The sequence below is a fragment of the Chiloscyllium plagiosum genome, chromosome 26, assembly GCF_004010195.1.
Source record: "Chiloscyllium plagiosum isolate BGI_BamShark_2017 chromosome 26, ASM401019v2, whole genome shotgun sequence".
In the NCBI taxonomy this organism is placed as follows: Eukaryota; Metazoa; Chordata; class Chondrichthyes; order Orectolobiformes; family Hemiscylliidae; genus Chiloscyllium; species Chiloscyllium plagiosum.
Window position 1 is genome coordinate 15416469 of NC_057735.1, and position 14470 is coordinate 15430938.

General features: G+C 39.9%; 1 protein-coding gene across 2 annotated transcripts in view; it reads left to right on the forward strand.

The window, feature by feature from the left end:
- The window catches only part of LOC122563123 (decorin-like), a 76158-nt gene extending 64210 nt beyond the window's left edge, over positions 1-11948 (forward strand). For both annotated transcript variants that reach the window (XM_043716571.1, XM_043716570.1), the window contains exon 8: positions 11323-11948. In XM_043716571.1, coding sequence (XP_043572506.1) covers positions 11323-11517 — 195 coding nt within the window. In that variant the 3' untranslated portion in view covers positions 11518-11948. The remainder of the gene's footprint in view (positions 1-11322) is intronic.
- Positions 11949-14470: the final 2522 nt, after the last annotated feature.

Here is a 14470-nt window from a genome sequence, read left to right on the forward strand (position 1 = left end):
TGCTCTTTCTCCCTGACCTTGCAAATATTTTGACCTTTCTTTTCTTTTCTAATTTATTTCCTATTTCTTTCTTACTTTTGATTTTGAGAATTACTTTTAAATCTGTTTTCATTGCTCTTTCAGGCTATCCATTCCTGAATAAAACAACCCACTGCATAAAGAATTCTCTCCTTTTCCCATAGTTTTAATAATTATCTAAAATCTGTCTCTTCCATTACTGACCCAGCCAATGGAGCAGTTTTTCTGTATTTAACAGTCGAAGCCTTCCACATCTTTGGACAATTCTGTTAATTCTCTCCTTAAGTATGTCCGAGTCAGACCGCGAAGTAACACATTAATGAGCAGAATCTTCTGTGCCCAAAGAGCTATTAGAATTATGCAGAGGTTTAATTGGGTGAAAAGCAATATTTCAGTTTACTGACTCCAGGTTAATGTTTTGCTTTTGGTTTTTGGAATCTGCCAGGCAAGTCAGTATTCTCGATGCTCGGTTAACTTTTTTGTAGTCATTAGTATTCCACAAATACTCAGCACCACCTCAACCCTGCTGGTATTATGCTACAGTGGAAGCTTAATCCTTCTGCAATTTGTTTTCTTCATAAGCAAGCCATTTCTTAGCACAAAAGCTTTCAGCAAAAGGGATGAGACCTCCCTATGTCAACTTTCTCATGAGAAGTCTCAGTCTTATGCATGCTTCCCCTTAAGGTGACAATAGCCCCCTCTGTCATATTTCCACATTGTTCCTTGGTTGAGCTCACAGAAAAATATTGCCTCCACCATTGGTTCACAGCTAGTTAAAAGATTCAACTGGTAAGTTCATAATCCAATGTGGAATTGAATTAAACAGACCTGAGTTCTGGTCGCCCTTTTATAGGAAAGATACAGAGGCTTTGGAGAGGATGCAAAGAAGGTTTACCAGGATGCTGCTTGGACTGGCGGGCTTGCCTTACGAAGAAAGGTTGACTACACTCTGACTTTTCTCTCTGGAGAGATGGAGGAAGATAGGTGACCTGATCGAGGTTTGCAAAGTAATGAGAGGCATGGATAGAGTCGATAGCCAGAGACTTTTCCCCAGGGCAGGATTGACTGCCACGAGGGGTTATAGTTTTAAGGTGTTACAAGGAAGGTATAGAGGAGAGGTCAGAGGTAGGTTCTTTATGCTGAGAGTTGTGAATGCATGGAAAGCATTGCCAGCGGTCGTGGTGGAAGCAGAGTCATTAGGGACATTTAAGCGACTGCTGGACATGCACATAGACAGCAGTGAATTGAGGAGCGCGTAGATTAGGTTATTTTATTTTAGGTTACGATTAATACTCGGCACAACATCGTGAGCTGAAGGGCCTGTTCTATGCTGTACTTTTCTATGTTCTATGAGTAATCCTTGATATGCCCTGATAGACCATTGGAGTAGGTGGGACTTGAACCTGGGGCCTTCTGGTTCATGGGGGGATCAGTGCAACACAAGAGTCCCTTGGGTGCTGCTTGATTGTTAAACTCAGCTGGAGTAATGGTGTGTTTGATCTAATCTGGTGTGGATTAAAGAAGGAGGCAAATCAGCCCAAGTTCCATCCTTTGATTGTTATCCACTGATTTCAACTACAAAACTTCTCAATGATGAATGCCTGCAACAATTATCCAGGTTTAAGGATGAGGAATGACTACTTAAAGCACAATACAAGACGCAGAGACTGTGGAAACATTTCCCAGCTTTCTGGCAATGATGGAAAAATATGAAGGAGTTGCTTTTGAATGTAATGCCTCAATAGAAGATTGATGAGTTCAGGAAAAGCTGGAAAAGCAAGAATTTGAAAGTTACTAGTGACTTGTTTATTGTTCTTGTCTCACTTTTGGACTACGTGGCAAGAAACATCAATTGAAACTAAAATCTCAGTTTAATACTGAAAACCAGGACACTTTCCCCTGTGTACAGTAATGTGAAGAGAAAAATGGAAAGGGATCATTGAGGTCCTTGAGCTTGTTCTGCTATTCAAGAATTTCATGATTGATCTGCACCTTAACTCCCTTTACTCTCATGGTTCAATGACTCTTGATACACTTATTCAAGCAAAGCCTAGTGACCTCCATCTAAAATAAAATCAACATCCTTGGGGTTACCAATGACTCGAAACTCAACTGGGCATCTCATATAAATGCAATGGCTACAAAATCAAGACAGAGGCTAGGAATCCTGCAGCAAGTAACTCACCTCCTGACTCCCCACATCCTATCCATCATCCACAAGGCACAAGTCAGGAGTGTGATGGAATACTCCCCACTTGCCTGGATGGGTGCAGCTCCAATTACACCCAAGGAGCTTGGCACCATCCATGTCAAAGTAGCCCATTTGTTTGGCACCACATCGACAAACATCTACTCCCTTACCATGGACACCCAGTAGCAGCAGTGTGTACTATCTATAAGACAAACTGAAGAAATTCACCAAAGATTCTCAGAGAACACCTTCCAAACCCACAAACACTTTCATCTAGGACAAGGGTAGCCGATGCACAGGAACATCACCAACTCCAAGTTTTCCTCCAAGCCTGTCATCACCCTGACTTGGAAATATATTGGTGTTCCTTCACTGTCACTGGCTCAAAATCCTGGAATTCCCTCCCTAACAGTATTGTGGGTCAACCCACAGTAGGTGGACTGTAGCCATTCAAGAAGGCAGCTCACCACCACCATCTGAAGGGCAACAAGAGATGGGCCATGAATGTAGGTCGGCCAGCGATGACCACATCCTGCATACAATTTTTATAAAAGTGAATATGCATCCCAGCTGTCTGGGGCGAGAGTTTCTTTTTATCATCACTTTTGCTACTAGGTTCGCTTCACAAATAGCTGGCTCCGAATTTTCAGATTATTCTCTTGTTTATCAGTCTTGGGCCAGAAGTATTGAGACAGAAGGATTCCTGGCTCTATGAGCCTAACTTTTACAAATGGCTATTCATGCTGCTGTTTTTGGTGTGAGGTTTGGGCTGGATTGGAAGCCAGTCGGCCAGACTGCCAGCCTGAAGGAGTTGAGGAGTTTGTTGGGTTCCTCAGAGAAGTGGGCAAAATATCTACATTGGGGCTTCAATTCTGTGTCTGAAGATTAGGAAAATTATATAGAAAACATTCCTCCCACCCTTATCCCTCAACCTCCCTCACTCCCACACACACCACACATTCCATCCAATGTTAATCCATAGTACCTAATGTCCTGTACACACCATTCATGGTACCTCATACTTTTTATTCCACAATCTGGCCCTTTGCCCATATGCATAACCCTTGATCCTTCAATTCTCCATGCAAACTTAGAGCCTACTTCAAGCCGCCATGTCTTCCCTCTTCACCTACCAAACCAATGTACACAGGAGACAATAATGAAGTTATCTTAAAGTTCTATATTGATATTCTATGAAGAAAACCACTCTTGTATATCAAAACACATTTTAACAGCTCTTGTCAGGTTTGGCACTTCTTAACAGGTCTTTTACAGGCTTGACAGTCCCAAGGAGCTGATGCAGCTTTTACACACAATCCTCTCAACAGTTAACACTCACAAAGGTTATCTGAACCCCCAGCAAAAGATATCTGAACCTCCCTCCCAAAAGGAGAGCTGACCCACCCCCAAAGCATCCTCTGCCCTGTGACCATATTAACAGGATAACTAACCTGGTGACCCGTGACCAGCAGAGTTCCACGGGGATCAATGCTGAGACCACAACTACACTATGATATATATTAATGACTTGGAGGAAGGAAGTGAATGTACTGTAGTCAAATTTGCAGACTACACAATAATAGGTAGAACAAGAGATAGTGAGAATAATACAGACAGTTTATAGAGAAATAGTGTTGGGTGAAATAGGTGGGCAAAAAGTTGGCAAATGGAGTGTAATATGGAAAAATGTGAAGTTATTCACTTTGAAAAGGAGAACGAAGAGGATTATTATTTAATTGGAGAGAAACTGCAGAAAGCTGCAACAACAAGGGACTTGTGGATTTTTGTGCATAAAACACAGAAAGCTAGCACACAGGTGCAGCAAGTAACCAGAAAGGCTAGTGGAAAATCGACACTTATTTCAAGGGGATTGGAATGTGAGAGTAGTAAAGTCTTATTGCAACTGTACAAGGTGCTGACAAGACCACGCTTGGAGTACAGTGCGCAGTTTTGCTCCCTTTATTGAAGGAAAGATATCATTTCATTGGAGGCAGTTCAGAGAAGGTTCATTAGGATGATCCCCAGTATAGAAATGTTGTCTTATGATCAAAGACAAAACAGGTTTGGTGTCTATTCACTGGAGTTTAGAAGAATGAATGATAATTTCATTGAAACTTAGAGAATTCTTGACAGGGTAAATGCTGAGAGGATGTTTTTCTTCACTGGAGAGTTTAGGATCACAAGACATCATCTAAAAAAAAATGGCGCCAATTTAAGACTGAGATGAGAATGAATTTCTTCTCTCAGAGAATTGAATCTTTGGAACTCCTTCCGGTGGAACAGACTTCTTGCATTATATGTAATGCTGAGAGAGATAGGTTCTTGATCTGTAGGGGAATCAAGGGTTATGGGGAAATGACAGGAAAGTGGACATAAGGAAAGTTGGATAAAAACTGAAAGAACTGCGGATGATGTAAATCAGAAACAAAAACAGAAGTTTCTGGAAAAGCTCAGCAGGTCTGGCAGCATCTGTGAAGAGAAATCAGAGTTAACTATTTGAGTCTGATGACCCTTCCTGAGAACTGTTCTAAGAAAGGGTCACCGGACCCAAAATATTAATTTTGATTTCTCTCCACAGATGCTGCCAGACCTGCTGAGCTTTTCCAGCAACTTCTGCTTTTGTGCGTGAGGAATGTTGGATGCTATTGATCATTGGATTAGACTGGAGGATCTGAATGGCCTACTCCTGTTCTTATTTCTAATGGTGTTATGGTCTTATCTCTGCTCAAAAGAAATGCATTGAGATCAGATCTGCTATGAGGTGGTCTGCTCTACACATTCCAGGTTCCATGTAACAGGGTTACCAAAATGGCAAGTAAGTGGAGATGGCTGACCGGTGAAGTAGCCAGCTCCTCTGGGAACAACAGGGCTATAAACCTGAGCTGACTCCATTCCCGACTTCACTGCAATCCCAAGTGACCAAGGATTTCACAGATGTTCTGTCCAGTCAGAGAGGCTTTCCACCTGCCAAAAATATTGGCCACTTGACTTCCTGAATTGTGTTCTGAAATTTCCATACCTTGCCTCTTAAATGCTTCCATCATTGTCAGGAGTTCAATTCGATCACCCCCAAATCTTTGAAATTCAACCAAATGCCAATCAAATTTAAATAAGCTCCCCTCAAAATTTAACTCTGGTTTCAATTTGATAAATCTGTCCTGGTAACACTTCTAAACCCCCCAAGATTAATAGTGTAGCTTTTCCATTCAATGTCCAAAATGAACACTGTGATCCAGACAGAGTCGAACCAAACTACCTCCAAGCGAATTCGCAGTTTGTTGCATTTATAAGATTATATTACAATCTTCCAAGTTTGAGGTAATCCGAGGCATGTTTTTGTCCTGGGATTCTACTTCCCTTGCATTTCTTCCAGAATGAGTCAGCTGATGGAGGAGTTGAGAGAAGTATCAACGCCCTACCTCATTTTAGACCTTTCTGCTTTGTTGAAAAATCTGAACTCTGTCCGTGCTTTTCATTCTTCACCACTTGTAAAAGACCACTTGTTCAAATTTTACAGGTTCCTGAACACAATAGATCATAATTATTTTTCTCTCATGGAAATCATACTTCTGTATGAATTCTTACATTATAGATGTAACATTTTAAAGCAAAAATCCCAGACTATAAACTGGCTGTAATTAATGAATGAATGATAACGCTTACATTATGGAACCATTGAATATTTCAAGCTGTATTTGTTGCTGAGCCAGCAGGCTGTTGTTTCAGCCACTCAGACTGAGGACGTTGTTTGTGAATACTTGATTGAACTAAGAATGAAGAAAACCAATCAATCAATTTTCATTCACTTACCGAAAGAGATCTCAACAGCCTTCCATCGTTTCATTCAACTTTGTCTTGAAATATTCTTGGCTCCACTGCTCTGTCTAGAAGTTTATTCCACACATTAATCACCTTTATTTGAGTGGAAATATTTTTTGAATCATCCTGAAGCCATCGTTTTCAGTTAAAACTATGATTTTAACTATCTTACTATCTTAGATAAAGTAGTATTTTGGGTTAGTGTTTTCTATATTTTTAAGGAATTTTTAAATACTTTCACAGGACTTGGGCCTCACTAACAATTATCACCATCCCTATTTGCCTTTGATCTGAATTATTTGCTAGACTATCTTAGAGGGCATTAAGACTTAACCACATTGTTGTGGGTCTGGAGTCACATGTATGCCAGACCAGATGAAGATAGCAGATCTCCTTTCCTAAAGGATTAGATTAAATACAGTGTGGAAACAGGCCGTTCGGCCCAACAAGTCCACACCAACCCGCCGAAGCGCAACCCACCCAGACCCATTCCCCTATATTTACCCCTTCAGCTAACACTACGGGCAATTTAGCATGGCCAATTCACCTAAGCTGCACATTTTTGGACTGTGGGAGGAAACCAGTGCACCAGGAGGAAACACATGCAGACACGGGGAGAATGTGCAAACTCCACACAGAGGGTTGCCTGAGGTGGGAATTGAACCCAGGTCTCTAGCGCTATGAGGTAGTAGTGCTAACCACTGTGCCACCGTGTCACCCACGGATGTTAGTGAATCAGATGGGTGGTTATGACAATTGGCAATGACAATATGGTCATCACTTGACCAATGTTTAGTTCCGGAATTTGCTGAATTTAAACTTCACCATCTGCTGTGGTGGAATTTAAACCCATGTCCAACTCTAGTGACATGACTGATATGCCACTGCCTCCCCTGAAAATTGTTTCTCAGCTACTTTCTTTCCAAGTTGCAAAGCCCAAGTTCTTCCAGCTTCACCTTGTAACTCAGGTTCCTGACTCTAGAGATATCCTTTGTAGCATTGCCTTCAGTTCTTAGATGTGAGCGAGTTTTGAGAAGATTCTTAGCTGTCTCTTGTGATCTCTGGCAATTAAACTTCACCACCTGCTGTGGTGGAATTTAAACCCATGTCCAACTCTAGTGACATGACTGATATGCCACTGCCTCCCCTGAAAATTGTTTCTCAGCTACTTTCTTTCCAAGTTGCAAAGCCCAAGTTCTTCCAGCTTCACCTTGTAACTCAGGTTCCTGACTCTAGAGATATCCTTTGTAGCATTGCCTTCAGTTCTTAGATGTGAGCGAGTTTTGAGAAGATTCTTAGCTGTCTCTTGTGATCTCTGGCAATTAGAATTGAATGTGTTATTCATGATTGGGTCTGACTAGGGAACTGGGAAGTGTTAAAATTATAAACTTTATAAGATTACTATGTTTTGGAGCTGTAGATTTAGATTTAGGATGTGATGTTGGGGAGGTGGGGGAGGGGAGGGGGGAATATGAGACTTGTTCTGACACAGCCTGACTGTATGCCCAGTCAAACAACCAAAAGGAAGACTTTGGTTGTTTCATTGAGATGAAGATCTAAGATAGTCACACTTGGAAACAATGAAAGCAGTTTCTAAGTTTGTAATTGGTAAGACCCTGAGTCTTCCGAAGTCTCAGCAAAGTGTTGCAGTTTAAGGTTATAGATAGTTGTGCTGGAAATTGCCCCTTTATTTGTAAAATGAAAAAGGGTTGGTGTCATAAATAGCTAATCAGCACTTCTACATAGATACTACATTAAAATACTTGATGTTGCCATGGAAAGAGAGCAGAGGTAACTGTTTTGAGGTCAGGTTGCAGGCTTCCCACAAAGCCCTGTACATCATAGGCACACAGAAGTTCTGTAGTTAGCAGACAGAAAAACACTGCCTTGACTTTGTGATTTACCCTAACCAGGGGGACAGAGTCTCTAGTTGAAGAGCCACATCCTGTGGTCATTTAGGGATTCTGGGTAATGGTCTGGTATCATTGGAAAAAACCTTACTGCGACTGATAGATTTAAGAAACTTTCCAAAAACCAAGGGAAATGCCTATATGGCCACTCAAAGTTATTTCTTGACAAGAGGTGAATGTATGAGAGGCTAGGACCAACTGTGAACTGTTTGCAGCAGAAACCTTAATTTTATGGAGAATGTAATGTGTCATAAGTACAAATGTAGAGTAGCCCTCACTGTAATCTAAGGTATTGGTTGCTTATAAGCCAAACAGTGTTTAATCAATCATTATTTTTACTTGTTTGTTCCAGTATTTTTTTAAAACATGAAATCCTGTATCATTCTTTCAGCTAATAACTGAAAATTTAAAAGTTACTGAACTCTATGCAGATCACAACAATACTTCAATCACAGTCAAAATAGTTGCTTATAAATCAGAGGAGATTATGTTGTTCAGGGTATTGTCAAATGAGACTCAATCATTGCACTATTCTACTGAGTCAGAATATTGTCAGTTCTCATTCTAGAGATTTAAAGGCAAAAATATATAGTGCAGTCTAAAGAAAGAATTGCATTGTTGAAGTCATTCAAATAAGATATTAACTTAAGGCTCTGTCTGCTCTCTCAAGTGGATGTACAAATTCTAGAATCACAGAATTATTCAGCCTTGAAGGAGCCCATCCAGCCATTGTATCAAAGCTGACTATCTGAATGAGAAATGTACCAAATGTAATTTCCAATCTTCTTCTTGTAACCCTGAACACTCTTCCCATTCGGATAATAATGCAAGTCTCTCTTGAGAGCCCCAATAGTTTCCATGGAAGTATTTCGAAAACAGGCAGGAGTTATCTTTCTTGCCTCGTTAATATTTATCCCTCAACCAACATCAATGAAACAGATGATCTGGACATCATTTAATGTTTGTTGGAGCTTAAAGTGGTAATATTGGCTACCTCGTTTCCTAAATGTAGAACATCTAGCTGCAAAAGCACGTTGGCTTGTCCTGAGATCATGAATTTTTTTTATGCTTGCTAAGTTTGTAATTTACTGCTCTACATTGGTTGCATATGTTTTGTATCAAGTCTGCTAAAGCACTTGGCCTCTTTCAGTTTCATTCTTAGTTATTTCAGCACCATTTGTGACATATGCACAAATTTCTTTATCAATGTGCACAAAGTTACACTGAATGGCTTTACCCTGGGTCGATACAGTGAAAATATTATTTAGTTTCTAAATATTGACAGGTCTTAGAAAAGTAGAGAGGGTGAATGTTCCCATTGGCAGAAGGATAGGGTGAATGGCAAACAACCAAGAGGTGACGGAAGGAAATGATTCTCTACACTACAGGTCTCAGGCTCTGGAGTATCCTGAGAGCCCTGAAAGTGTGGTGGAAGCAGATCCAATCATGGCTTTCAAAAGGAAATTGGGTAATCATTAAAAGGGAAAAGAAATTTAGGGCCAAGGGGAAAAGGCAGGCGAGTGGCACTAGGTGAATTGCTGTTGCACAGTTACAAGGGGAAGAATCCTACAGGCTCCTGATTGCTGAGAACAGTAACATGTAATGTGCCAAATGATCATGAGGGATCCATTGACAACATTCATAATGTTGGGAACAATATTATATGTTGCTAATGCTGCATTTAACTAAGTTCCAAGTGTCGAGGGGAGATTCTTGCTGGGCAGTACTGATCTACCCTGTCAGGAGAATTATTTATTGTTACCAGCCTTCATTAATACATAACTCTTTATTGCCCCACTGCTCCAAGCAAACTGACATGGAAGTCAAAATGGCTGTATGGTGGCATCAGCTCACTGCTTAATACAAAGATTTCCATGTTACACAGCAACCACCAGCATCTCAGGGCACGCGCCATGGGCACTAGCCATTTGCACTTCACATGTATGAACTTTGTGTCAGTGTTTAGGATAGTTGCCAATGCACTGAGGTGCATTGGCAACTATCATTGTAAGGCTGCAGCAAGGACATTGTACGGTCAGGAACATGCACCCAGTTCATGGACTGGATCAGGCTGAATCTCCAGGCTCTTTATTTGTTCCCTTAGTGTTTACTCACGTTGAGTATCCCTGCCTTGCCTTGCCTTGGCTCACCTTTTCGAGCCTTGTCCCTCAGTTTGAGATACCAGGCTCACAGCACTGCTGCGTCACTCTTCCATTCAGTGCAGCCACAAAACTTGAGCAGCTTTTCATGGTTGACAGCAGTCCTCAGTCAAGTCAAGTGAGCTAGCGTTCAAGCAAAGGGACCCGGCACAATGAGTCATGTGCAGCCTCCAATACCAGTCCAGGGGCTTGGACATGGTCAGTCAGCCTCCCCAGCTACTCAGACTCAGGATTCTTTTGTCATAAAGGATGAAGAGCCAAATGTCTGGCAGCTCACCTTAACGTTACTTTCCTCACAGAATGAGAAAGAGACAGGTATTAAAGGGCATGAAAGTGGCTGGCACAGTCATTACATTTGATGTAGTTAGGGAGGTGTCCTGAGTAATTGAGTAAGCAGATTTAGTGGTATCAGGGGTTGGAGTGAGTGAGGATATGTGAGGGAAAGTATTGCACAAAGTGATGAGAGTGGTAGAACAGGAGCCTTGATGGAACGTGAGTACAGTAGCAGAAATAGAGTGAGAGTGAGATATCAGAGAGGGGATGGTAGCACTTCTGCTGGTAGTGTGGAGATGGACTTTGACCTAGTTGCCACATTGCTCCATCCAGTTGAGACAGCACTGATCCAGGTGGATCAAACTAGGGCTAGTCTAACATTATGGCCCTCACTGCTGGCGCAGCGGGAAGACGATGCCCTGCCTGTGCATCACCCTATCGGCCAGGAGTTCTAGGTCCCTGCCGTCAGAGCAGGGCTCGAACTTCTACTGCCTGCCACGTCTGGCACAAATCAGGAAATGCACAGGCCAGCTCTTGACTAACAGTGCTTGTCTGGGTGCACAAAGGCCTTTTAAAGATGGTACAGGTGCAATACCCATCAATTCCAGGATGGCCCAGTAATAGCATGTTGTTCTGGGGATGGAATGGAACTAACATCGGGCAAGAGATGTGTCATATGGGTGGGCTAGATCGTTAACAAGGCAAAGTTGGTAAGATGGAGCAAGAAACCTAATTGGGTCTTGTGGAGCAAAATCCTCCATGAAACTTGATAGATGATAAGATTAAGCCCAGTGCCTCTGTATTGTATACATTCTGTGATCCTGTGATCCCATTCTACAATCCCCGATTAATGTGATTAAATTGAATTCAATTTTATTTTCACTTTTCATTGGAAGTAATTGTTGTATTCAGTATTCATTGGGTTTTATTTTATTTATGATTCCAATTACAGGCCCTTTATCTCAATGACAACCAGATAGCTCATATAAAAGGCGGTGACTTTTGTCCCAAGGTGGATGATCCAATGAAGAGTCCATACAGTCGGATCAGCCTGTATGGAAATCCTATTCCATATTGGGAAATTGAGCCTGGAGTCTTCCGCTGTGCTTTGGACTGGATGTTTATCCAACTCGATCGACCCAACTAAAGCTTTGATCTGAATATAATGCAATTGACTGAAACTTGTGCCAGAAACTAAACTCCAGGCCTCTTACTACCATTTGTACAGTTGACTTCCTTAAACAAATTGCTGAATAGTGAATATGAAAATTTTAAAAAGCAGCATTTCTTTTTACACTCATTACATTCACTCCATGAATAGGTTAAGTGGTTATTTTTCAACTTTTTAAATATGTTTGCCATTTCAAGAGTCAATATTTTACACAGGCATGTTCTGCATCATGTACTGCAATATGCACAAATAACATGCATTCATAAAAAACAGCAAGCTTTTCATTGCAGTTTGCGTAATAAAAATGTTACAGAATTTTCAGATTAATATTTTTGTTTTTTTTATGATAACCAGCCCTTTTTATTGTATCAGAAATCATGCATTTACTTCAGCTAACTGCATTTTTTTTTCAGCCATCAACAACACACCAGACTTTGAGTTTCTCTGGAGGTAGGGTCTGCATGAAGATGAATGTGCAATAAAGCATTGCGACAATGTAATTGCTAAGCCAATGATAATACACATGGTAATGCATGCTCCAAAACAAAAAAACTGTAAGTGCCAAACTTTTGAATAAAATCAGATGAATTTACACAGTATCTTGGCACCAGTGAATGTAAGGTATTGTTTAAATAGCCAATATGGTGAAAACAAGGAATTATTTCTTCACATTTGGAAGCACTGCAATAAAATGCACTTAAAGACAATCTGCTGACTCCATTTGAGCTGAGCTGGCTCAATTCTTCAAAACCAAAATGTGCAGAACAGGGAAATGATCAGATTCCACGTGAATACAGTCCCAGATTATGGATAGATACACATAAGTAGGTGTTTAAAATGAATTGTTCTGTTGAGTGTGTTCCATAGACTATAAAAACAAAGAAGGAAGCTAGTCAGCTTATGCTCTATGCGTTCTAGATCATTGAAAGAGCAATGCAACTAATCCCTTTTTCCAACTAATCCCATATGAAACCTGTAGAATACATAAATCCAACTTGTTCAGCCTTTTATTTTGGAAACAAATAGAATTAGACATCAGCAGTTTGTGCCATCAAGCTCAAAATAATAAGGGAAAATTGAAATATTATGTATTGGATCGTTTTGATCCAAATATAAAGTGTTCTTGTAACTATATAGAACACAGCACAATATTTGAACTTTACAGTCTCTGCATTACATTGAAAATTTAAATTTTATCTTTTCAGTTGATTCAATAAGTAATTTGTTGAGTTATATACATCAGGAAAGATCTGAGTTTGTTTCTGGGTCTGTGCTGTCTTAAAGAGGCATAAACGATTCTATAAAGGTCCAATTGACCATTGATAAATTCATAGAAAAGTAATATAAATTGTAGAGTCAGGTGAAATTCTCTTTCATAACTTCAATTTATAACTTCAAATACCAGAAAGAAGAATGGGCAGAGAATTATCTCTGAGTTAGATTCCCTAACCATATCTTCTTCATCACAATACCATCCCTGCAAATTTTTAAACAGGAAGACAGATTTACAACAGCTCCAGGGGATTTATATAAATCTTATCATGCCACTCAGAAACATCTCAAGGCACATTGCGTGCAAAGAGATACTTTTGAAATGCAGCAACTGTTATGCAGGATGCAGTAAAAACTCTGTGATAATTCCACCTGATGGCAATACTGGACAAGTCAGATCTCAAAATGAAATCTGGCTCGCTCAGCCATTATATTTAATTTTTATAGTCAGTTAATATGATGAGTCATTGAAACATATTCAGTCTGCAGATGCTGTTTAACAGCAGAATAGATATTTGTTACACAAAAGAAGTAAAGAAAAAATGCTTACATTTAGATTGAAGACAGTTAAAAAATGTCTTAACACAAAATGATTTCAAAATCATTTTCTGAAACTATCCATTACAAAGACTGAATGCAAGAAAATATTACCAATAGTTCAGATTTGTAAATCTTTATTGAACTGAATTTCTGCAGTCTTGTTTCCTAAGACTGTGGCAACAGTTTTATAATTACTTTCTGAGGCATGAACCTCTCACAGTTTTGATGACAGAAACCTTTACAGTTCTAATTGCATGAAGAATTATCTTCAAGCTCTCTGGGTTTGGAAAGTCCATTGAATAGTAACTTCTTTGCCTCAGGTGACCTACTCCCCTGAATTGAATTTAAAAAAAACTTCTAACTCATGCGAGGAGAAAAACTGTTCTCTTCTGAACTAAACTCTGAGTTATAGGGTCAGAAAGATGTATAGCATGGAAACAAACCCTTCGGTCCAACTCGTCTATGCTGACCAGATATCTTAAATTAGTCTTGTCCCATTTGCCAACATTTGGCCCATATCCCTCTAAACTCTGATACCTTCCTATTTATGTACTCAATCAGATGCCTTCGTCCGAACTAAGAACTTGACCATTATGTTCTGAATTCAAAGTTGAGCTAATGGTGTCAATATGCTTACTCTATCTATTATAAGCTTAACAGTATAAACAATTTATCATTAGCACTCCAGAGGTTCTCCTATGCATTTCACTGCAGTGCTATAACTTCTTAGAAATGATGCATTTAGGTCACTGTCCATATTATTTTTTGACTTTTAAAAAAATGCCTTCACAGAACTGACCAAAATTCAGCTGCCTCTGTTTTAAATATGAGTCTCAAAATGTTAGTAATATGTTATACACATTTATCACAAAACAGTCAGCTAGAAGAAGTGTCAAAACAGCAGAGTTAGAAAATTCACTCCCAGGTGATAAATAGAGGCTGAATCTTCACTTTTGGATAGCATTATATTCTCACAGTAGAATACTAATCTTTAAATTATCACAATCCGTGATATCCAGGTTGGACTATAACCTAAACATTTTAGTGTTTGATTAAAGTCAGAAATAAAACTTTACCATTTTGTATTACATTGGTCCCAAATCTTTTTCAGAATCTG